Consider the following 22,768-nt stretch of genomic DNA (forward strand, 5'->3'; position numbering starts at 1 on the left):
TTTATATTTTTACTATTTATTTAGTCCTGAGAGAAGCACAGAACTTAACCTGGAACTAGAGAGAAAAAAAAAATATATATATATATATATATATATATTACTGCATAATATCAAACATATGTAATTAATAACTGTATATACTGTAGACGAAGGCCATAACATGGCACAAAATGGAAATACTCAAATCAGGTACAAGTACCTCAAAATTGTATTTAAGTACAGTGAGTCAATTTGTAACTTTTTGCCACTGTCATGTGGTCATTTTTAAATAACGTTCATTCTGGAGCATGAGGAGACTACGAAGAAGTAGAAGACAAAGAAGAAGCAGAAGCAGAAGTAGTAGAAGAAGAAGCAGAAGAAGTAGAAGACGAAGAAGAAGCAGAAGAAGAAGAAGACGAAGAAGAAGTAGAAGACAAAGAAGAAGCAGAAGTCGAAGAAGAAGTAGAAGACGAAGAAGAAGCAGAAGAAGTAGAAGACAAAGAAGAAGTAGAAGAAGATAAAGAAGACGAAGTAGAAGACGAAGAAGAAGAAGATGGAAGCACGAAACTAACAGCCACATTTCAAGTCTCAGAGGTGAGTCTAAAACAGTACATTTTGAGGTAGTAGTACAACATATTGTGTCGTATTTATTTGTACGTGTCTATTTCACATTTTTGTGGATTTCTAAATCAAATAGTCGAGTGAATTAACGTAGTAGAGCTGAACGCAGTTACGTGTTGCTACCAGCAGGTGTCAGCCTATCAGCAATCAAGTCACCGGCGTTTCTTCCTCGTCGCTCTTTATTTTAGTCCGTTGTTGACAGCTCACCGGAAGCTCCGTATTTTCCTTCAAGAAAAGTCGCTTTTTCTTCTACTTTTCCCTGAAAACAAAGAAACACGGCGGCCTTTTTGGACCGGTGACAGACGACAGGAATGGAGGAATATAACAACGGCAGCGAGGTTAGTCCCGGAATCTAACATTACGTATTTTACAGTACATCACGCTAGAAAGGAGCTAACTGCTAGCGGGCTAGCTGCTAGCTAACCACTCCTATTGATGAGATTTGATGCTAACGCTGCTTTTTGGTGTAAAAATCATGATATAGTTGTTGTATAGTTTGTATATCATATCCAGAGTTAGCTAATTACTTGTGCCTGGTAGTTAGCAAGATGTTAAAAGTGACATTGTGACTGTTATTATGCCATTTCTGTATTAATGCGTAGTTAATGCGACACTGTCAGATAATGTGGTAGAATAAAAATATTAAATATCATGGAAAGACAATATTATGCATTCATTTGAGGTAGAAGTACCTGGAATCACTGCATTATATTGGTGGTTGAATAGTAGTCGTTTTCTTATGAGAATTAATAAACGATGTTTGTACTATAATCTACATTATTTCTCATTCTTCAGAGCTCCTTCAACTCTGAAGAAGCTGATAACATCGTCAAAGAGGTAACGTCATCCCTTTAACATCAAGTTTAAATGATTATTTTACACCCTTTAGGGGACAGCACCCGGTGACTTCCACATGACCGTAAACACTCATCTGTTGTCTCATGAATGTCTCAGTGCATCGAGGGCGTCGTGGGTGCTGATGACTACAGCCAGAGTCTGGTGAACAAATGGACCGCCGGCATCGTGGAGCGCTGCCTCACACAGCTGGTGAAACAGGGGAAAGCGTACAAGTACATCGGTGTGTATGTGTGTGTGCGCTGCCACTGTGGTTCCAGGAGAGTTGGTGCAGATTTACTTTTGTGACATTCAGTTGTTAGGCTTCATTCAGAGTTCATGGTTCAGGAGGTTTTTAAACACTGAATCAAGAACAAAAGTCCGTGAGCTCAGCGTCTGGCAGACGAACACAACGCTGACACATAAAGGGGATAAAGAACTTTGAACACATATTTTACATATTATACCTTTTTAAGAGGGAAGAGAACAAGTTGTAGGTGTGAGTGCATCCAGGTCAAGTGTTCAAACTAGAATACAAACAGACAAAGTTCTTCTCGTGTTTGTATTCAGTGACGTGTGCTGTGATGCAGAAGACGGGAGCCGGCCTCCACACAGCCAACTCCTGCTACTGGGACACGGCCATGGACGGTAAGCAGAGCGTCCACCGCTGGTTCACTGAACGTCCAGCATGATAACACAGAGCTGCGTGTGTTTCATTCAGTTCTCCTCTCTGAACCTCCTCCACCTGTTGTGTCTGCAGGAAGCAGCACGGTGAGATGGGAGAACCGCACCATGTACTGTGTGGTCAGTGTGTTTGCTGTGGCGGTGGCATAGGATGCACTCACACACACACGCGTCCTCCAGCAGTGTGTTCCTGTGACCAGCAGGGGGCGACAAAGTGCCATACGTCTGTGTACGCCTGAAACTGTTCTCTTCAGATGCACTCATAGTAATGTATTGATCTCTTGTCACTGCAGTGCTCTTTATTTATCACTCGCTGACAGCACGCAGCAGCTGTTCTTCTTCTTCTGTGGTTTCTGTTACGTGTGTCATGTGAACGAGGGGGTTGTACTCTGAGCTGCAGGAGAACAAACATGAAGAGATTCATTTCTCTTAAATCAATAAAGGTTTGAACACGGCTGCTTCCTTATTGCAACGTACAGTTGAACATATTTTATGAGTTCTATTGTCTTGTGTTCTGAACTGTAAATACATTTACTTCCCTGTTTCTACTTGTACTTCATATCACAGGAAACTATTGTACTGTGTTTGATACTACAAAATAAAAGCACCCAGCAGCATGACGATAATGTGCTGCAACATGAACACGATGAATGCATCAATAAATAAAAACAGGCGAGACGTGGGTCATTCTGCAGAATCAGGACTTTTACTTTCATCACTTCAAAGTTCTCTGGAAATCTTTTGTCAGAAAATGTTTGAATCTCCAAAAGAAACCTTAGTGTATCCTGAAAATATGATTTCTATTTGACGTGCTCAGACTTCCTCAGTCTTATGAAGTATTCAGATACTTTACTGAAGTAGAGTACGAAGTAGAGTACGAAGTATACTCAAGTATTCAAAGGGTTTGTCCTGCTGGGACTTCTAAATAATACTTTTGTTTTAGTGAGGAGTTACACAATCTTCGAGCTGAAAAATGGCCACAAAACCTCTGAAAGTTCAAGTTTATTATCCGAGAAAGAGATTCACTCAGACAGATACTCAGAGCGCATGGCATGCTTTCTACACAGCTACACTTAAATAACAGTACATGTATCAGTGTGCAACAGAAGTACACGCATCACACAGTGCAACAGAAGTACACGCATCACACAGTGCAACAGAAGTACACGCATCACACAGTGTAACAGAAGTACACGCATCACACAGTGCAACAGAAGTACACGCATCACACAGTAACAGAAGTACACGCATCACACAGTGTGACAGAAGTACACGCATCACACAGTGTGACAGAAGTACACGCATCACACAGTGTGACAGAAGTACACGCATCACACAGTGTAACAGAAGTACACGCATCACACAGTGCAACAGAAGTACACGCATCACACAGTAACAGAAGTACACGCATCACACAGTGTGACAGAAGTACACGCATCACACAGTGTGACAGAAGTACACGCATCACACAGTGTGACAGAAGTACACGCATCACACAGTGTGACAGAAGTACACGCATCACACAGTGCGACAGAAGTACACGCATCACACAGTGTAACAGAAGTACACGCATCACACAGTGTAACAGAAGTACACGCATCACACTGTGTAACAGAAGTACACGCATCACACTGTGTAACAGAAGTACACGCATCACACTGTGTAACAGAAGTACACGCATCACACTGTGTAACAGAAGTACACGCATCACACTGTGTAACAGAAGTACACGCATCACACAGTGTAACAGAAGTACACGCATCACACAGTGTAACAGAAGTACACGCATCACACAGTAACAGAAGTACACGCATCACACAGTGTAACAGAAGTACACGCATCACAGTGTAACAGAAGTACACGCATCACACTGTGTAACAGAAGTACACGCATCACACTGTGTAACAGAAGTACACGCATCACAGTGTAACAAGGCTTCCACACAGAAACACACTTATGTATAAAAACTCCAGCAACAGTATTCTATATGATCTACAAAGGAACGGACTCGAACAGAAAACCTGCTGAACATGAAGGACGCACTGATGAGCGGCTTCACTTCCTGTTTTTAGCGTTGCTGCCTTGCTCAAGGGCCATGCAGCAGTTTATTACCGTGTAGTATTTCTGCATCTCGGATATTTATACGCGACCTCGTCCACGTCTGAGCGACTAGAGAGCGACATAAAGAGGAAGAGGACTTCTGAAAGTTTCACTTGTTGATGCAACACAAAAAGGAGAACAAGGCGACGTGGAGAACACCGCAGAGATGTTTCCTCCATTTTGGAGCAACAACGGAGTCTTTGCAAAACGCCCGTAGTGAGAAGCAAGAGAGACGAGCTGCCAGCGCACAGTTGTACTAATACATAGAAAACACACATACCGTAGTATAAAAACATGACGCGGATACTGAAGGGTTTGTCTCTGTATCTGTCCCTCCCTCTGTATCTGTCCCTCTGTATCTGTCCCTCTCTCCCTCCCTCTCTCCCTCCCTCTCTCCCTCCCCCCCTCTGTATCTGTCCCTCCCTCTGTATCTCTCCCTCCCTCTCTCCCTCCCCCCCTCTGTATCTGTCCCTCCCTCTGTATCTGTCCCTCCCTCTCTCCCCCCCTCTGTATCTGTCCCTCCCTCTGTATCTGTCCCTCTCTCCCTCCCTCTCTCCCTCTGTATCTGTCCCTCCCTCTGTATCTGTCCCTCCCTCTGTATCTGTCCCTCCCTCTCTCCCTCCCCCCCTCTGTATCTCTCCCCCCCTCTGTATCTGTCCCTCCCTCTGTATCTGTCCCTCCCTCTCTCCCTCCCCCCTCTGTATCTGTCCCTCCCTCTGTATCTGTCCCTCCCTCTCTCCCCCCCTCTGTATCTGTCCCTCCCTCTCTCCCCCCCTCTGTATCTGTCCCTCCCTCTCTCCCCCCCTCTGTATCTGTCCCTCTCTCCCTCCCTCTGTATCTGTCCCTCTGTCCCTCTCTCCCTCCCTCTCCCCCTGTCCCTCCCTCCCCCTCTGTATCTCTCTCTCTTCAGAAGTTCTCTTTGTTGAAGATGAACTTGACGTCTCCCTCCGAGTGAGACAGACTCTGTTTCTCCAGAGACTTCCCGAGCCGAGGAGGACCGCACAGGAAAACCCCGACTTTAGTCCTGAAGAGACGAAAACACAGAGTTACACTTCTGAAGACGAGTAGTACTACGAGTAGTACTACGAGTAGTACTAGTAGTACTTGCACCTTTTAAATTTGCATTTTCAAAAAAAAAACAAAAAAACAGAAGAAAAGTCAGGAATTCAAGAAAAAAAAAAGAAATGTAGTAGCAGCAGTTATAGTAGCAGTAGAAGTATTGGTGTGTACAGAGTGTGTACAGAGTGTGTACAGTGTGGACGTGACTCACCCCGGGTGCTTTGAAGCGATGTTGGTGAACTCGTTGTCCCAGTTGGGTTTCCCATAAAGCGTCTTCTGCTTGAGCCCTGTGATTGGATCGTTCTCCGCCTCGTGGTGAACCCGGAAGTGAGCCGCCTGACGAAGGAGAACACGCGACTTAAAGTCTGAACCCCGGCGTCGTGTTACCGACCGCGTGTGTGTGTGTGTGTGGGGTACCTCGGTGTCCTTCCAGCGGGTGAGGTAGATGTTGTAGCTGAGGAAGTCCGTCACGCCTTTCTCCGTCATCTGACCCTCCAGAGACTGAAGCAGGTCTGCAAACCACTCGAAGGCCGCCGTCTCCGGGCACAGCCAGTAGAAGTAGATCTGGGAGGACGGCGCGCACACACACACTGTTTACACTCTGTACACACACACACACACACACTTCTCCTGTTCCTGCTGACTGAAGACCGTGTGAGGAGCTGCCTCACCTTCTTGGTGAAGACGTCCTGGTTGTTCTGGATGCGTTTGTACCACACGGACTTAAGGATGGAGGCGAAAGGAGTCACGCCGATTCCGGCTCCGACCAGCATCACCACCTCGTAGCGGAACACGTCCTCGCTGGCGGTTCCAAAGGGCCCGTCGATGGCCAGCCTGAGGGAGGAACACTTCATAAAGGGACTACTTTCTCTGTAGATATACGCGATTGATCTCAGATTCAAATCAAAGCAGCAAACATGACTCAATTTCTGTTAAAATGCCGTAAAAGGTCCGGCAATCATAACCCCACTAAGTATTGTTACTCTGACATCATCAGATGTTTATCATGCCGTTACTCTGTGGAGGGTTCTGAGACCTGTTTCTCTTTGTGTGGTCTGAGAACAGAAGAGGAAGCCGCTCTGCAGGACCACTGTGATGGTTTCTCTGCATCACACACACACAATGAACCTCCAGGGCCGTAACCGTGACCCCCGTCGGCAGCTTTTTAAGGACGCAATCAAACGTAATCACGAGCACTTTGAAGGCTCGTGTTTTGTCGTACTTGGGCAGCTTCCAGGCCTCCTGAGCCTCGGTTTTGTCTCCCACGCAGCCCTCGTACAGCGCCTGGGTCCAGTCCCCCACGATGCGGATGTGGGCGCTGAAGTAGTCCTCCTCGGGGGCGGAGGTCAGGGTGAAGGGGTGCCACTCCAGCCTGGAGACGGACGGACACTGGATGAAGACGTACTGACCCACCTCCATGTGGAAGCCTTTCCTCTTCATCTGCAGCTCCAGAGTCTTGGAGGGGTGCATCACCACCTGAGGGGTCACGAGAGCCACGGCACTTATTGACGAGTTCAGATGAATACTGCATGCCCGTGTTGTATCTCAGACACACCTTGGTGATGACCACTTTCTGGTGGGATCGATAGAAGCGGACGAGCCTCTCGCACACGTAGAGGAACATGGGGCCCACCACCCACTTCCACGTCTGGAGAAAAGGAACACGTTGGAGCGTTAATGTACGTTCAGCAGCAGCTGGGTGCCGTTTCCCACGAACACCCTGCCGTCTTCTACAACTCACCATCGGAGGGTTTCCAGCAAACTCCGGCGCGGCACAGCCGGAGCCGTCAGCGCCCCAGTCTTCAAACTGCGCCGCACACTCCTTGGGCTGGTTGGTGTCCAGGCTGGCGGCCGTCTGTCCTCGTACGATCCGCCTGCACAGACGGTACGAAGGGTTAATATTATCTATTCGGGTTAATAGACTCTAAAAACAACGCGTGTGCACTTCTCACCCGAAGCCGTGGAACACCAGCCCGATGAAGAAGACGACGAAGAGGTGGTGCGTGTACCAGAAGACCTCGAAGTAGGACCTGCGGATCACCTCCATGGAGGAGGTGATGATGAGGATGAGGGCCAGCGTGATGGCCACGCCCGTCACTCCGGCGATGGTGGTGAACATGACGAAGGTAGGGTTCTGCATGGACACACACACACACACACACACACGGGGTCACGGGGTCGCGTCTGTTGGCTAACTTCCCTCATCGTTGCTCTGGAGCTTTGTCAACGTCATTACAAAGGAAAGAGTCAACGTGCAACACTGAAAGCAGTCGAGTTACTGATTGTTGAGCATGTTTCTGGCCTCGGAGTCATTTAATATGATTTCTCACGAGGAGCTGCTCGTCTTCTTTCTCTGCGTTTCTCCTCCTGAAGATAAATACTGTGTTTGACAAAGAGGAACTTTCTCAAAAGAGGACAAATGCCTCCGAAGAGGAAGCTCATCAGATGAAGTAAGACTCATCTCTTTCACCACATGTAGCAATACGGCCGACGGGATTTCACAGATTTGAGCAACCCGAGCAGCCTCCACGTGTCCTCCGTCCTCACCGTCTCGTTGGTCCTGATGGGGTTCAGGAAGGACGCGTTGTCCCCGCTGCCGATCTCAGACAGGATGAAGGGCAGGTAGCTGCTGTTGCGGTTCAGCTGCGCGTCCATGAAGTACTCAAAGTTGAACAAGTGTGCGATGATGTGCACGGCTGCAGGAGGACGACAGAGTCCCACATGAGCCGCAGACGATGGACCAGAAGCAGCCATGGATGTTTAATGGTTGCATTTCATATCAGTTACTTTCAACTGGATTGTGAATTAAAAAGCCAGAAGTTAACATATTTGACATCATGTTTCATCCAATGTTTGGCATCTCACACCTCCCTCTGAACCAGTGAAGTAGAATCTCAGATAGATGGATTGATAGATGGATGATAGATGGATGGATGATAGATGGCTAGATGGATGATAGATGGATAGATGGATAGATGGATGATAGATAGATGGGATGATAGATGATAAACGCTCTGTGCTTGGTACCTGTGTGGAAGGCGATCATGTAAGCCACCAGCTTGTGAAACGTGATGTTTCGGTCGAGTTGTCGAGCGGCCGTGCGGCTGCAGCACTGAACACAAACAAGTCCTGCTGTTATGAAGACTACTGACCGGATCCCCCATAATGCATCGGGGTATTATGAGTGGTGGTGTGTTTACCTGGATGGTGCCGCGCAGGAAGGTGAGCAGGTTCCTGCACACCGGCAGCAGGATGAGCATACAGTTGAAGTTGAGGCAGGCAGCCGGCGCTCTGGCCCAGGACAGAGCATGCTGGGGGGGGGGGGGGGGGGGGGTAATCTGATTACTTTGTAGTGCAGCAGCTGGTTTCACTTCTCTCTCTTGGATGCAGCTGTGCAGTTGACCCGGTGTACCCTCACGTCACACCTGCTGCCCTCACTACTGGAGGGTCAGGTGTGGCTGGAGATAAGGTGTGTGTGTGTGTGTGTGTGCGTGTGTGTGTGTGTGTGTGTGATTAGTGGGTGTGTGGAGGGTTTCATGCTGTGCCACTTTGTTGACGGGTAGATCATAAATGAATCACCTGCTGGAACTCTTTCAACCCTTCTGGACGGCACACACACACACACACACACACACACACGCGCTGTGATGACATGTGGTAGAACTGTTCTGTTCCTCTGCTTCATATCTGAAGAACCCAGTGGGACTGAACCTACGAGGAGAAGCTCTCCGACTCTCCACGAGCAGCAGTTGAGTGGATATTCTCTCAGACAACCAACACAGCGTCCATGGAGAGAACAGCTCCTGGATTCAAGCTGCACATCACTTCTGTGTGCAGCTCTTCAGAGGACACACAAAGACAAACATGCTGCTGGAAGCAGAGCAGGTGAGCGTCCTGGTGCCGAGCTCAGCTGCACGTAATGACACAAGAGAAGAAGAGTCTCGGCCGTTCCTCCGGCTGCAGGCTGAGGAAGTGAAAAGGGCCGGGTCCTGTTTCTTTAAAATGCATCTTTTCATGAGACTTTCGAGAGGTTAGAAATAGAAGAACTAGACTGTGATGAGCTGCCTTTGCTCTAAGACGCGGACTCACCCCGAGCAGGACTCTGGTGTAGAACCACTTGTCCACCAGGAAGGCCATGTAGAAATGCACGAAGAGGAAGGCATTGATGCCGAGCCACACCAGCTGCAGCGCGCACACACACACACACACACACACACACAGTTAGAAACATCAGAGGGATCATAATGAATAAGAGTTTACACGCATCACTCCAAACGCTTCAGTGTGACATCAAGTTGTGTTAGAACACAGAGAGCTCGTGTTCTTTGTGTTCTAGAGAAGCTGAAGTACAGTTTGCATTGCTTGGATCATTTAAAAAATGATCCAATAATCTGAGGCCCGAACACGTTTTTAATAAAATACAATATTAAAGTTGAAATTCAAAGAATAAGATTATGAATAATGACGTTTAATGAACAAACGTTTGGTACTTTGACTGATATCGAGGGTCAACATCCGGCCGTCTTCACTGCTGCAGATTGTATTTGACTGATGAATGTACATGTAGAACATGAAGCTCATGAGGAACAGCAGTAATAATAATAATAATACTCACAATAACAAAGATGGAGAGGCCCTCGTTGGCAGCGAAGTTGCCCATGGTGAAGAGAGCTTCTGTGTGTCACTGACGGGAGAGAAGGAAACAGTGAAGGAGGCGAGTGAAGAGGGCAGCGGCCCGACGGCTCATTTTATAACCTCCGTTAGGAGCGAATGAGGAAGTGACCCGGCGCCACTGACTCCTGCAGTCAGAACGCTGAAAGATCTGATTCATAATCTCACTTCTGCTGAATCACAAGAGAGAAAAGTTCCTGAAACACTCATCCGACAGCCTGAGCTTTAACTACAATCAGTGGCATGAATAACGATGATGTATGACTGCAGCCTGAGATAAGACTCCTCACAGCAGCCATTCAGAGCAGCTCCACCCTGAGAGCCAAACAACTCCTGCTCCTTCAAGTGTGTTTCGATGCCGACACGCTGACTGCAGAACACCTGTTAACGGGGAGGCCTAATGGAGGCCTGGGGGAGGCCTAATGGAGGCCTGGTGGAGTCCTAATGGAGGCCTGATGGAGGCCTGATGGAGGCCTGATGGAGGCCTAATGGAGGCCTAATGGAGGCCTGCAGTGGACCGTTGAGGAGGAACCTGGTGGTGACATGCTGGGTTCTAATCAGAGGAAGTGGCAGATTTCTAAAGCGTGAAGTAAAGCAGAAGATCGATTGACACATGCTTCCTGTTTCAAGCTTGACTGCAGCTGAACCCAGATGAACGTTTAACAAAATAAAATCCCCCAGCGTCTCGTTTCCTTCATGAGCAAAGCCTGCTGGTAATAACAGGAGATCCAGGGGGTCCTGGGTGGGTCCAGAGGTCTGGGAGCAGGTCTAGAGGTTGTTGATGATTCAAGGAGTCCATCAGGGGGCTGGAGTAGAGGATCACTCAGTGTGCATGTGTCTCTGGGTGGTTTAGAGGAGCGAAGGGATTCCAGGAGAGCTGATAGAAAGGGTTCTTACGGTTCTTCCGGTTCTTCGAGTGGCTCCGGGTCTTGACCTGGTCACACACCTCAAACCTGAACTAATCCCAGATTAAATCTACCGAGAGGGATCCTGTGTTCAACTAAAACCAGCTGTGAGTCCCTGAAGTAGAAGCTTCATCTTCTGGATAAAAGCACCACTGGTCTCACATACACTCGTCTCTGTTTGAACACGTTATAAAACCATCTTTTCAAAGAGTCTGAAAAAGAATAAAAGTATTACTTCAGCGCTGACGCTTTAAATCCAGCGTTCCCTCTGGATCAGATCTGTGCAGAGGGACTTCATGTCGGGGGTTACGTACCGTGTAGGCCTACCTGCTGCCCGGCTGCCTTTGAGCCAGTCCTCTGGTGTGTGTGTGTGTGGGAGCTGATTAAAGTGAATGTGTTCCTGTTGCCGCAGAGCACACAGAGGTGTTGTGACTCCAGCCCTTTTCCTCTGTTCTCTGTTTGTGTGTGTGTGTGGGCGTGGCTTCCATCACAGCACCTGGGCTCATCTCTGCACCTGCCGGCAATCAGACCATCAATCACATGCAGCTCACGTCCCCGGCTGCCTTCACTCTCATCACCACATTGTTTCATCAGCTCAGTGCTGTAGAACCGCTCTGAGTCTTTCCCTTGTGTGTGTGTGTGTGTGTGTGTGTGTGTGTGTGTGTGTGTGTGTCAGTTCGTGGTGTACGAGCAGACAGATGGAAGCGAGTGAATAAAAATACATAATTCAGAGTTTGATTACAGAGTGACAGACATGAGATGTGACAGAATGGGTACAACACTGCACACTAGGGGTGTAACGGTTCACAAAAGTCACGGTTGTGTTGGGTACGATGCAGTGGAGCCACGGTTCGGTACGTTTCGGTACAGTAGAAAACTATAAATGCAGAGAAATGTACTTGATTTTAAAATATATTCATTCATTACAACTAACATCATGAAGTTATTCTTTGACTTTGAACAATGATGGAACTATACCTGAGTGACTCATCTTCTGGGGTGTCTTCTTAGCAACACATCAGCATAAAAAACAAACACTGCTCCTTAATGTTATGTAGTATTGTTGCTTACATCTTGCAAAAGAGATTTTTAATCTCAATGGGACTACCTGGTTAAATAAAGGTTTAAAAAAAAACTATCACTCTTATACAGGCTCTTCTTCTTCTATCACTCTTATACAGGCTCTTCTTCTATCACTCTTATACAGGCTCTTCTTCTTCTATCACTCTTATACAGGCTCTTCTTCTATCACTCTTATACAGGCTCTTCTTCTTCTGTCACTCTTATACAGGCTCTTCTTCTATCACTCTTATACAGACCCTTCTTCTTCTATCACTCTTATACAGGCTCTTCTTCTATCACTCTTATACAGGCTCTTCTTCTATCACTCTTATACAGACCCTTCTTCTTCTATCACTCTTATACAGGCTCTTCTTCTTATATCACTCTTATACAGGCTCTTCTTCTGTCACTCTTATACAGGCGGCACTTCTTCTGTCACTCTTATACAGGCTCTTCTTCTTCTATCACTCTTATACAGGCTCTTCTTCTGTCACTCTTATACAGGCTCTTCTTCTATCACTCTTATACAGGCTCTTCTTCTTATATCACTCTTATACAGGCTCTTCTTCTGTCACTCTTATACAGGCTCTTCTTCTATCACTCTTATACAGGCTCTTCTTCTTCTATCACTCTTATACAGGCTCTTCTTCTTCTGTCACTCTTATACAGGCTCTTCTTCTATCACTCTTATACAGGCTCTTCTTCTATCACTCTTATACAGGCTCTTCTTCTGTCACTCTTATACAGGCTCTTCTTCTATCACTCTTATACAGGCTCTTCTTCTTCTATCACTCTTATACAGGCTCTTCTTCTTCTGTCACTCTTATACAGGCTCTTCTTCTATCACTCTTATACAGGCTCTTCTTCTATCACTCTTATACAGGCTCTTCTTCTATCACTCTTATACAGACCCTTCTTCTTCTATCACTCTTATACAGGCCCTTCTTCTATCACTCTTATACAGGCTCTTCTTCTTCTATCACTCTTATACAGGCTCTTCTTCTGTCACTCTTATACAGGCTCTTCTTCTATCACTCTTATACAGGCTCTTCTTCTATCACTCTTATACAGACCCTTCTTCTTCTATCACTCTTATACAGGCCCTTCTTATATCACTCTTATACAGGCTCTTCTTCTGTCACTCTTATACAGGCGGCACTTCTTCTGTCACTCTTATACAGGCTCTTCTTCTTCTATCACTCTTATACAGGCTCTTCTTCTGTCACTCTTATACAGGCTCTTCTTCTATCACTCTTATACAGGCTCTTCTTCTTCTATCACTCTTATACAGGCTCTTCTTCTTCTGTCACTCTTATACAGGCTCTTCTTCTGTCACTCTTATACAGGCTCTTCTTCTATCACTCTTATACAGGCTCTTCTTCTATCACTCTTATACAGGCTCTTCTTCTATCACTCTTATACAGACCCTTCTTCTTCTATCACTCTTATACAGGCTCTTCTTCTATCACTCTTATACAGACCCTTCTTCTTCTATCACTCTTATACAGGCCCTTCTTCTATCACTCTTATACAGGCTCTTCTTCTTCTATCACTCTTATACAGGCTCTTCTTCTTCTGTCACTCTTATACAGGCTCTTCTTCTTCTATCACTCTTATACAGGCTCTTCTTCTATCTTCTATCTAGTGATATATATGTATATATATACATATATATGTATATATATACATATATATGTATATATATATATATATATATATATATGTATATATATATATTGATTTACTTTATTGAGGAGGAAGACGACGACATCGGTTTCGAACCTGTGTGCTGACTGAAGTCACTCTGAGGTGCTCTGACCGACTCGTACCGGCCCGGCGGTCCTGGACTCGCTCTCAAACACTCGGCATCGTGTTGGACGTCCTGCTGTTCTCTACTCTTGTGTCTTCTTTTATTCACAGAGCTGTTTGTTCCCACACGCCTGGAAATGTTTTCATGTGAGGAAAATGATGAATGACTCTTAATATATATTTATATATTTATACACATATATTCATGTGTGCTGCTGTATACAAACCCGCTCAGTGTCACGCTTTCACCTTTCTATTGTAACAAAACCACTAAAACCATCCGATGCAAGAAAAAGTGAAAAGGCAGCTTGAAGGTGTGCACAGTTCATCATTTATCTCTCTCACACACACACACACACACACACACACACACACACACACACACACACACACACACACACACACACACACACACTGTGGCCCTGTGACTTGAATTAGCTGCATTCTGAGGGTATAAATAGAGCTGATAGTCAGCTGACTTGAGATAAAACACGAGCAGAAGACAGAGTGGACTTTGAAGAACGGACACAATCTTCAGATCACAAGTCATCATCATAATAATCATAATAATAATATTACATATAAAGACAGAAGACTCCTCAACAAGAGGACAAAGAACAACAGAAGGAATGAAATATACTTCATGGATAAATAATGGAATAACACTGGGAGAATGAAGGAAGTACAGATGAAGAAAAGAAAAAGCATAACAAATATTGGAATAGAATAATGTATGAAATGGGGGAGGAAGTAGGGGGACAGAAGGAAAGGAAGCAAGGAAGTAGGACATGGGAGGATGGAGAGAAGAAAAAGGAAAGAAGGAAGGACAACAAAAGTATTAAAACATATTTCATGCAATGAAATAAACAAGTACTCTGAGCAGTACATGTACTGAGAGTATCAGCAGTACTGTGAGCAGTACTCTACTGCAGTATCAGAAGTACTCTGAGCTCTGGGTTACTGGTGTCGGGTGTCGGGCTCTGCAGGCCTGTTGGTGGGGGGGGGGGGGCTCTAACTTTAGTGTCATTCTGGACGCCATCGGCTTCACACGAGCTGCTTCAGACCGGCCGAGGTAAGAACTCACACACACACTCTCACACACACTCTCACACACTCACACACACACACACACACAGAACGGGGTGTTTGGTTTAAAGTCGTCCTCCACGTCTCAGACTTCTCTCTTCTGGTTTTACTTTTGTTTGACTAGTTTGGAGTGTTTCTCTCGAGGCCTCCGGCTCTCAGGCAGCTGTCGCTCTGATGAAAATAGATCCTCGTCACACATCTACAGTTTACCGTCAGCTCAGAGGCACAAACATACAAAATACACACAAACATACAAGATACACACAAACATACAAAATACACACAAACATACAACATACACACAAACATACAAGATACACACAAACATACAAGATACACACAAACATACAAGATACACACAAACATACAAGATACACACAAACATACAAAATACACACAAACATACAAGATACACACAAACATACAAGATACACACAAACATACAAGATACACACAAACATACAAGATACACACAAACATACAAGATACACACAAACATACAAGATACACACAAACATACAAGATACACACAAACATACAAAATACACACAAACATACAAGATACACACAAACATACAAGATACACACAAACATACAAGATACACACAAACATACAAGATACACACAAACATACAAGATACACACAAACATACAACATACACACAAACATACAAGATACACACAAACATACAAGATACACACAAACATACAAGATACACACAAACATACAACATACACACAAACATACAAGATACACACAAACATACAAGATACACACAAACATACAACATACACACAAACATACACACAAACATACAAGATACACACAAACATACAACATACACATAAACATACAACATACACACAAACATACAACATACACACAAACATACAAGATACACACAAACATACAAAATACACACAAACATACAAGATACACACAAACATACTTTACTGTTAGTACTTTTTACCAGTAGATATGTAATGTACTCATGTAATCAGTAACTCGTCGTCTTGTTCTTGCTTTAAAAGACATTTGGGGAAATGAACTCATTTGTTTTCTTGTTGAGTTTCATGCAGCAGCCGGTTAGCTTAGCTTAGCATAAAGACTGGAAACGGGGGGAAACTGCTAGCGTGGCTCTGTCTGAACACGTCGTTTGTCGGTTAGTGTTTCTTCAGAACATTCTGAATCCAGCTGGATTCTCTTTCATTTCTATTTCTAGATCTCACTTCACCTTCAGATCCTCAGTTCTGTGTGATTCATTTCTATAGTTTCCTCATGAGGTCACATCCCTGTTTGAATCATCGACACCTCTCCGCTCTTCATCTTCTCTGACTCTGCGTCTGATGGTTCATAGATGTATTCATGTGATAACTGGGGTTCTTTCTTCCCTATTTAATAAACATGATTAATATTTGTTTTTGACAGCTTAACAGCGCAGATGATCAATAAATACCTGCAGTAGTATTATAGTACACGTGTATTTAAATGTGTAGCTGTGATCATCACTTAGAGAACTCATAAATAAGAATATATCGTTTGAAATGAATTTAATACAAATCCAGAAACTTAGTTAGTTTTGTTTGTATCAATGGCAGGAGGGATCCTTGTTGCAATGACGTCGACCAATGAGAGCGGAGCGCGGCAGGACCAGACGGTTCCTGGTGGTGAGGAGGAGGAGGAGGAGGAGGAGGAGGAGGGGAGGATCGTCAGAGGGATCCAGTCTCAATACCTCCGCTGTGCGTCGCCCAGGTAGGAGAGGAGACCACCTGGAGGTCTGATTTCAGGATCAGAGAATCATTAGCAGCACGGGAAGCTGCTCTTTTCTCCCTGGACTCTTTGATTCGAGATGAATATCTGACTCATTTGTTGCATAAAGATTGTTGCATGAATGTTTAAAAAAGAAGAGTGATGTTTTCTTTGTGTTGTTCCTCCTCTCCGTCAGTTTCTCCACGGCTTCAGAGTCCAGGTTCTCCGTGATCTCCGGCTCCGACGCCGCGAGCATCTTCATGGAGCCCATCCACCTCTCGTCAGCCATCGCTGCCAAGAAGATCATCGGCGAGGGTGAGGAGCTCCAACGAAACCCAGACACGTAACAGCATGTCGCTATGGAATGTCAGAATGAGGTCTTAATCGATGGATGGACGGAGATCACGTCAGGTCGTCCTCAACCAAATCATTTCTGACATCTGAGTCCACGTCCAACACGTCGAATTCACTCAAGAGCTCCTCAATTACATCCGATCCACGTCTCGTCCCCTCGGCCCGTTAGCGATCAATATTAAATTCATTTGAGTTCAAATAAACTTCAGACATCAGAACAAAAATACTTTACATCCACAAAGTTACTTTCAGCTGAAGGGTGAAATGATTCGGAGAATCCTACTGAGCATGTGCAGAGTGTGTTGCTATTGACCCTCTAATCTGGGTCCAGAAATCTACAGTTTTTCTCTTAAAATCAAACATTAAGACACGAATCTGCTGAGAGGGACTGTATTATCATGAGTATGACTATTCCATCCCTCTGCATTGAGGCTTTTGTCAAAGGTCAACACATCTGGTTCATGTGCTCCCTTTAGAGCTGCCGCCTCGCAGCGTGCAGGCCGAGTCCGTCCCCGAGTCCATGCTGGAGACGGCCGATCAGCTGATGGTGGAGGACCTCTACAACCGCGTCAAGGACATGATCGACGACCGCAGCCCCTACAACACCCCCTGTGTGCTGGACATCCAGAGGGCCATGGTGCAGGACCGCCTGGAGGCCCCGCCCAACGCCGTGGACGAGGTGTGGCCCAACGTCTTCATCGCCGAGAAGTGAGCCCAGCAAATACTAAACTCCAGCAGCCGAGGAAGACCATGTGCTGGGGTTGAAAGCCACAATACCAGCCAGTCTAACTGCTGTTTCCATGCTTGGTCGCACGTCTGATTCCTCCTCACGGTGCGATATCTCTCTCGTTTCAGATCCGTTGCGGTGAACAAGGCTCGCCTGAAGCGAATGGGCATCACCCACATCCTGAACGCGGCCCACGGCACGGGCGTGTACACGGGCCAGTCCTTCTACGGCGGCATGAGCCTCCAGTACTCGGGCATCGAGGTGGACGACTTCCCCGACTCCGACATCTCGCCGCACTTCCGGCCCACCGCCGAGTTCTTGGACGACGCTCTGCTGACACACAAGGGTGAGAGAGGCTTTCTCTTGTTCATCTCTTCAAAAGATCATCTTCATCCATTTTGCTGAACAGCAGCTGATTCACAAAGTGTTCCTCGAGGAATGAATTCCTTTTCAGCTGCCAAACGAGTTTCATTCCATAATTATGAAACGATAAAGAAGTCTCTACTTCCTGGTACTCAACATCCGTCTTGTCTCTGTGCAGGAAAGGTTCTGGTTGTGTCCATGATGGGCGTGAGCCGCTCCGCCGTCCTGGTGGCGTCCTACCTGATGATCTTCCAGCACATGACCGTCATGGAGGCCCTGACCTCCATGAGGAAGAAGCGCGCCATCAACCCCAACGAGGGCTTCCTGAAGCAGCTGCGGAATCTCAACGAGACCCTGATGGAGGAGCGCGACGACGACGATACGCTCAGCCAGTGCTCCGTCATCGATGCACGCGGTCGCGCTCGCATCTTCGGCAAGGACGAGGACGATGACGAGGACGATACGGATAGAGAGGAAGAGCGGAGCATGATCGAGGTGAAAGCGCGCTCCATTGTGATGGAGGAGGAGGAGGACGGAGAGAGCGTGATGAGCAGCGTCGCCTCCTCTGCGGCTGCCGCGGCGCTCCGGAGCGGATTGACTGGCGCACCGATCGACCAGAGGCCGAGTCAGGAAGAGGTCGTCCTGCCGGAGACGGAGGGCGGAGAGGATGGAGAGGACGAGGACGGCCTCGACAGCATGATCCGCGAGTGGCAGAGGAGGAACGAGAAATACCAGGACGACGACTGGTGGGAGGCGCAGCTGAACAGCGACGGAGAGGACGTGGAATCCGTCGGCGAGGGAGAACCGAAGAAGATGTCCGATGTGGAGAGCGTCACCAGCGAGGACGTGCGCGCCGTGAAAGAGCGGTTGAAGCGCCGCGGCAGACGTCCGGCCTCGGACGCGATGTCCACCTCCAGCTGCACGAGTTACTCCGATCTCTGGAAACAGCGGCTGAGGGAAATCGAGGAACAAGCCGCCGCTCGGTACCGCAAGAAAGAGGACGAGGACGGCAGCGAGAGCACCGCCTCAGAAGGTGGAGAAGGAGCAAAGAAGAAGATTGATGACGAGGTGGAGAGCCTCCTCTCCGACACCAGCTCCATGTACAACTTCTGCCAGAAGAACAAGGAGAAGATGACGCCTTTGGAGCGCTGGCGTGTCAAGAGGATCCAGTTTGGCTGGAACAAGAAGGATCGAGAGGACGGAGACAAAAGTTGTGTGGGAGACGGAGAGCAAGGCGCCGGAAAGGGAAAAGCCAAGACGCCGTCCTATCAGGATGTCAACCTGATGGCGTATCAGACGTGGAAGCTCAGGCAGCAGAGGCGCCTCGGGGAGGAAAACACGGAGGAGATCGTGGAGATGAGTCGGGGCGAGGACTCGGCGACGGTCAAGCGGAGGCAGAGACGCGAGGAGATCCTGCAGCGCTCGAAGAAAACGCTGGAGGAGAGTCAGTCCATGTGTGGCTTGGACGACGATAGCAGCGTCAGCGGCGGTACGATACCGCTCTCCGCCTTCTGGGCCGGAGCCGGAGTCACGGGCCCGCCGAGTGTCGGCAACGACGACAACATGTCCATGCTCAGCGGCAGGTCGTCCGTCACGTCCTCGGTGTCACAGGCTCGCAGTGCGAGGTCCGTGAATCCCATCGCATCGCTTCCTCCCATCCTCCCGGTTCCCACGGTCCAGGGACCCGGAGGAGAACCCATGGTCAATCTGGCCAGCATCCAAAACTGGATCGCCAACGTCGTCTCCGAAACGATCAAGCAGAAGCAGACCGAGATGAGCCTGCCTCCTCCGTCGCGCGCCGGATCGGCGCTCGGCTTCAGCCTGATTTCGGGCCGCGGCATGGACGACGACAGAGCCTCCTTGCTGAGCGGCGCTTCCTATTCCAGCGCGCTGTCGCCGGGTCGAGGCGGGGCGGCGTCGGTCCTCTCCGGCGCCGGGTCGAGCGGTATCTCCGGTCTCACCGGGAGAAGCTCTGCTCTGGGATCCAGGAAAAACAAGATCACCACCACCAGCGTGCCTCTGTTCAGCCTCTTCCAAGACCAGGTCAACATGGGCAAGCTGGACGCCATGGACAAGGAGATCAAGTCCGAGATGAGGGGCAAGATGGCCGCCTACGAGAAGAAGAAGATCCTGGAGGACAACAAGCGCAGCACGCTGTACAAGAAGAAGAAACCAAAGGAGGACGAAGACGAGAAGGAGGAGAGGAAGAACAGAGAAGAGGAGTTTCTGGAGGAAGCAAAGAAAAAGGAGAAACCTGTGAGGACGTTCGGGCTCTCTGGGTGTCTCAATCTCAACCCGGCGCTGGAGAAAGATAAGAACACCAGCGTGGACGACTGGCTGACGAGCGTCCGGCCTCCGCCGAGGAAACCGGCCTCCGGGGTCGACGCCGGCCCGGCGGAGGATCCCTACGACGACCTCGACGCCTCCGCTTCCGAATTCGACTTCTCCAGCCGGAGAGCGTCCTACGCCCTCGACGAAGACGACGAGGAAACTCGCGGCGTTTCCTCCGGATACAGATCGCGGCTCCGTGAGCGTCCATCGAGCGAAGACAACGGGTTCACGGCGTCCCACGGCTACAGGAGGTCGTACGCCGCCCACGACGAGGGCGACGAGGCCGCGGAGCGCTTCCACGACCTCGCCGCAAAGAGGAAGTTCGCCCATCGATCGCCGTACGAAAGCAGCGAGACGGAAGGGAGGAGGAGTAGGAGGGAGGAAGCCAGCAACGAGGAGGAGGATGACATCGCCACCTTCATCGCCCAAACCAGGCAGAGGGCCCGAGCTCGGGCCGCCGCCGAGGCCGAAGACGACGAGGTGCTGGTGGCTTGGAGGGCGCAGCAGGAAGCGAAATCACAGAGCAGAAGTGAACCGTAGCAGATTTGAGAGATCTGAACTCATGAACTTTAAATCTGAGGATAATATCAAACAGCAACGATCTATTGGAAACACTTGTGTTGTGATTATTGTTCAAAAACACTAATAACTGTAAAAGTAGGCGTCGCTGTTTTTGTGGATTTCTGAATTTGGACAAAAGCAAATCGACATCAGTCGGTAAAATATGCACTTTTGCCTTCTTGTCTGTTGTTAACACAACTAGTTTATTTTATCGTTTATTGGGTTTGTTTGCTCCACCGTCGAATGTAAAACTGATTGTGAAGCACATTTAATACATATTTTCATAAAAGATGACGTGAAACGAGTCATTTGTTTCTTTATTTTATTATTGCAATAAATGTTCTGACAAATGACGACTCATGGGCTTTTATTATTATTATTTAATATTATTTAATTTAATAAACATTTTATTAAATATAGGATTAAATAGATAAACAACTCAGACCAGACAAACTGATTATTATTAATATAACTATTATCATGATGATGATGATTATTATTGTTTTGATTCATGAATCCATAAATATTATTAAACAACTATATTTAAGATTATAAGACAATGAGCCTGTTATTCCTGCTTTTATACAACATGTTTTTATTTCTTGTATAACAAGAGAAGAAGAGCATTTCCTGGAAAAGAAATGACTCATAGTTCTGCTGATTCTGGTCTGATGATTATGAAAGAAGTATTTCTATGTTTGTGGACGAGCATCACATCTACGTCATACCTCCATCTATGGGACACTGGAGGTACTGCTGCAGATATCTTTTCAGATAAAGATGTTTGAGATTTATAGATAGTTACCGTCTTAATAAATCATAAAAGTTTCTCACGTTGTTTCCTGGCAGTAACGGTGACATAATGTAACTCACTGCAGCTCATTGAGCAGCTTTCCGCTCCACAGGGATCAACGCTGCAGAATGTTGAGCTGGACGAAGAGGAACACAGATATCACGAGAATATAGTTCATATGTCTGCACACTGTGTCTGCAAGATTCACAGTTAATGTCAATTTAGAAAAGGGAAGAAAATGATTTAAAATGTGTTAGAACAGAAACAAACTGTCGATATTTGCTTCGTTTTAAAGTAGTAAGAATGAATATTGTGTATCTTGTCAAAATAAAAGAATCTCTAAAGACTTGTGAGTACTTTTACTTCTGATACTTTTGATAAGTATTAATACCACAAGTCCTGCTTTACATTAAGTAAAAGTACTATCATCAAAATATACTTGAAGTACTAATAATATAGTATTAGACCATGAAACTGATGCTGTAATGCAGTGATTCTTAACCATAGGGCCACCTAGAGGGCCGCGAAAAACTTTCAGTTTTGCACCTGTGGGCCGCGAGGACCGCGGGACCGCATCGGTTATCAATTGAAGACACCAGAGATATCACTGTTATCCATGAGACGCTCAGTTACAATACAGCTTCCCACCACCTGGTGGCGGTAATGCGTCAGTCAGTTGTTTAACAAGCTGCAATAAGCAGAAGAAGACACTCAGCTAGCCGCTAGCCTGTAGCGAAAGTTATGGATAAGTTATTAAAAAGAAAAAATGAAGACGACAGTGGTGCCATACCCCCCAAAAGTCTAAATGTGTGCGCAAGTACAACCCTGACTTTCTTAAGTACGGCTTTGTGAACGGAGGCAACGAGGCAGAGCCGAGGGCTCAGTGTGTGGAATGTGAGCTAATGCTATCAAACGAAGCACTGAAGCCTTCAAAAATAAAGAGACACGTAGCGACGAAACATCCAGCGCTCGTGGGAAAGTCTGTTGGGCTTCTTGTTGTGTATGCAGGTTTCCATACACATGATAATAAACGTCTTTGTGATCATCACATTCTATCATCTCATTTATTTAACAAGGGT

The 22,768-nt window shown here is 46.9% G+C and overlaps 3 protein-coding genes across 3 annotated transcripts; 2 read left to right on the forward strand and 1 right to left on the reverse strand.

Annotated features, from left to right (window-relative positions):
* The first annotated feature begins 796 nt into the window (after positions 1 to 796).
* Positions 797 to 2,572, forward strand: LOC306796997 (dynein light chain Tctex-type 3-like). Its single transcript, XM_079296125.1, has 5 exons — positions 797 to 938; positions 1,396 to 1,437; positions 1,555 to 1,678; positions 2,005 to 2,082; positions 2,195 to 2,572. Exons 1-5 carry the CDS (start codon positions 912 to 914, stop codon positions 2,266 to 2,268), a joined length of 345 nt encoding a protein of 114 aa, XP_079152251.1. The 5' UTR covers positions 797 to 911; the 3' UTR covers positions 2,269 to 2,572.
* A 2,536-nt stretch (positions 2,573 to 5,108) lies between these two features.
* Positions 5,109 to 9,981, reverse strand: cybb (cytochrome b-245, beta polypeptide (chronic granulomatous disease)). Its single transcript, XM_079296114.1, has 13 exons — positions 9,893 to 9,981; positions 9,367 to 9,459; positions 8,478 to 8,588; positions 8,305 to 8,389; positions 7,825 to 7,973; positions 7,230 to 7,411; positions 7,019 to 7,151; positions 6,833 to 6,925; positions 6,500 to 6,753; positions 5,949 to 6,111; positions 5,695 to 5,841; positions 5,489 to 5,613; positions 5,109 to 5,242 (listed from the first exon to the last, which is right to left on the reverse strand). Exons 1-13 carry the CDS (start codon positions 9,935 to 9,937, stop codon positions 5,125 to 5,127), a joined length of 1,698 nt encoding a protein of 565 aa, XP_079152240.1. The 5' UTR covers positions 9,938 to 9,981; the 3' UTR covers positions 5,109 to 5,124.
* A 6,436-nt stretch (positions 9,982 to 16,417) lies between these two features.
* dusp27 (dual specificity phosphatase 27) lies at positions 16,418 to 21,240 on the forward strand. The gene is made up of 5 exons (XM_079296181.1): positions 16,418 to 16,563; positions 16,757 to 16,875; positions 17,391 to 17,622; positions 17,770 to 17,987; positions 18,183 to 21,240. The coding sequence occupies exons 1-5, from the start codon at positions 16,427 to 16,429 to the stop codon at positions 20,873 to 20,875; spliced, it is 3,399 nt and encodes a 1,132-aa protein (XP_079152307.1). The 5' UTR covers positions 16,418 to 16,426; the 3' UTR covers positions 20,876 to 21,240.
* Positions 21,241 to 22,768: the final 1,528 nt, after the last annotated feature.

The sequence above is a fragment of the Melanostigma gelatinosum genome (assembly GCF_949748355.1).
Source record: "Melanostigma gelatinosum genome assembly, chromosome: 24".
NCBI lineage: Eukaryota > Metazoa > Chordata > Actinopteri > Perciformes > Zoarcidae > Melanostigma > Melanostigma gelatinosum.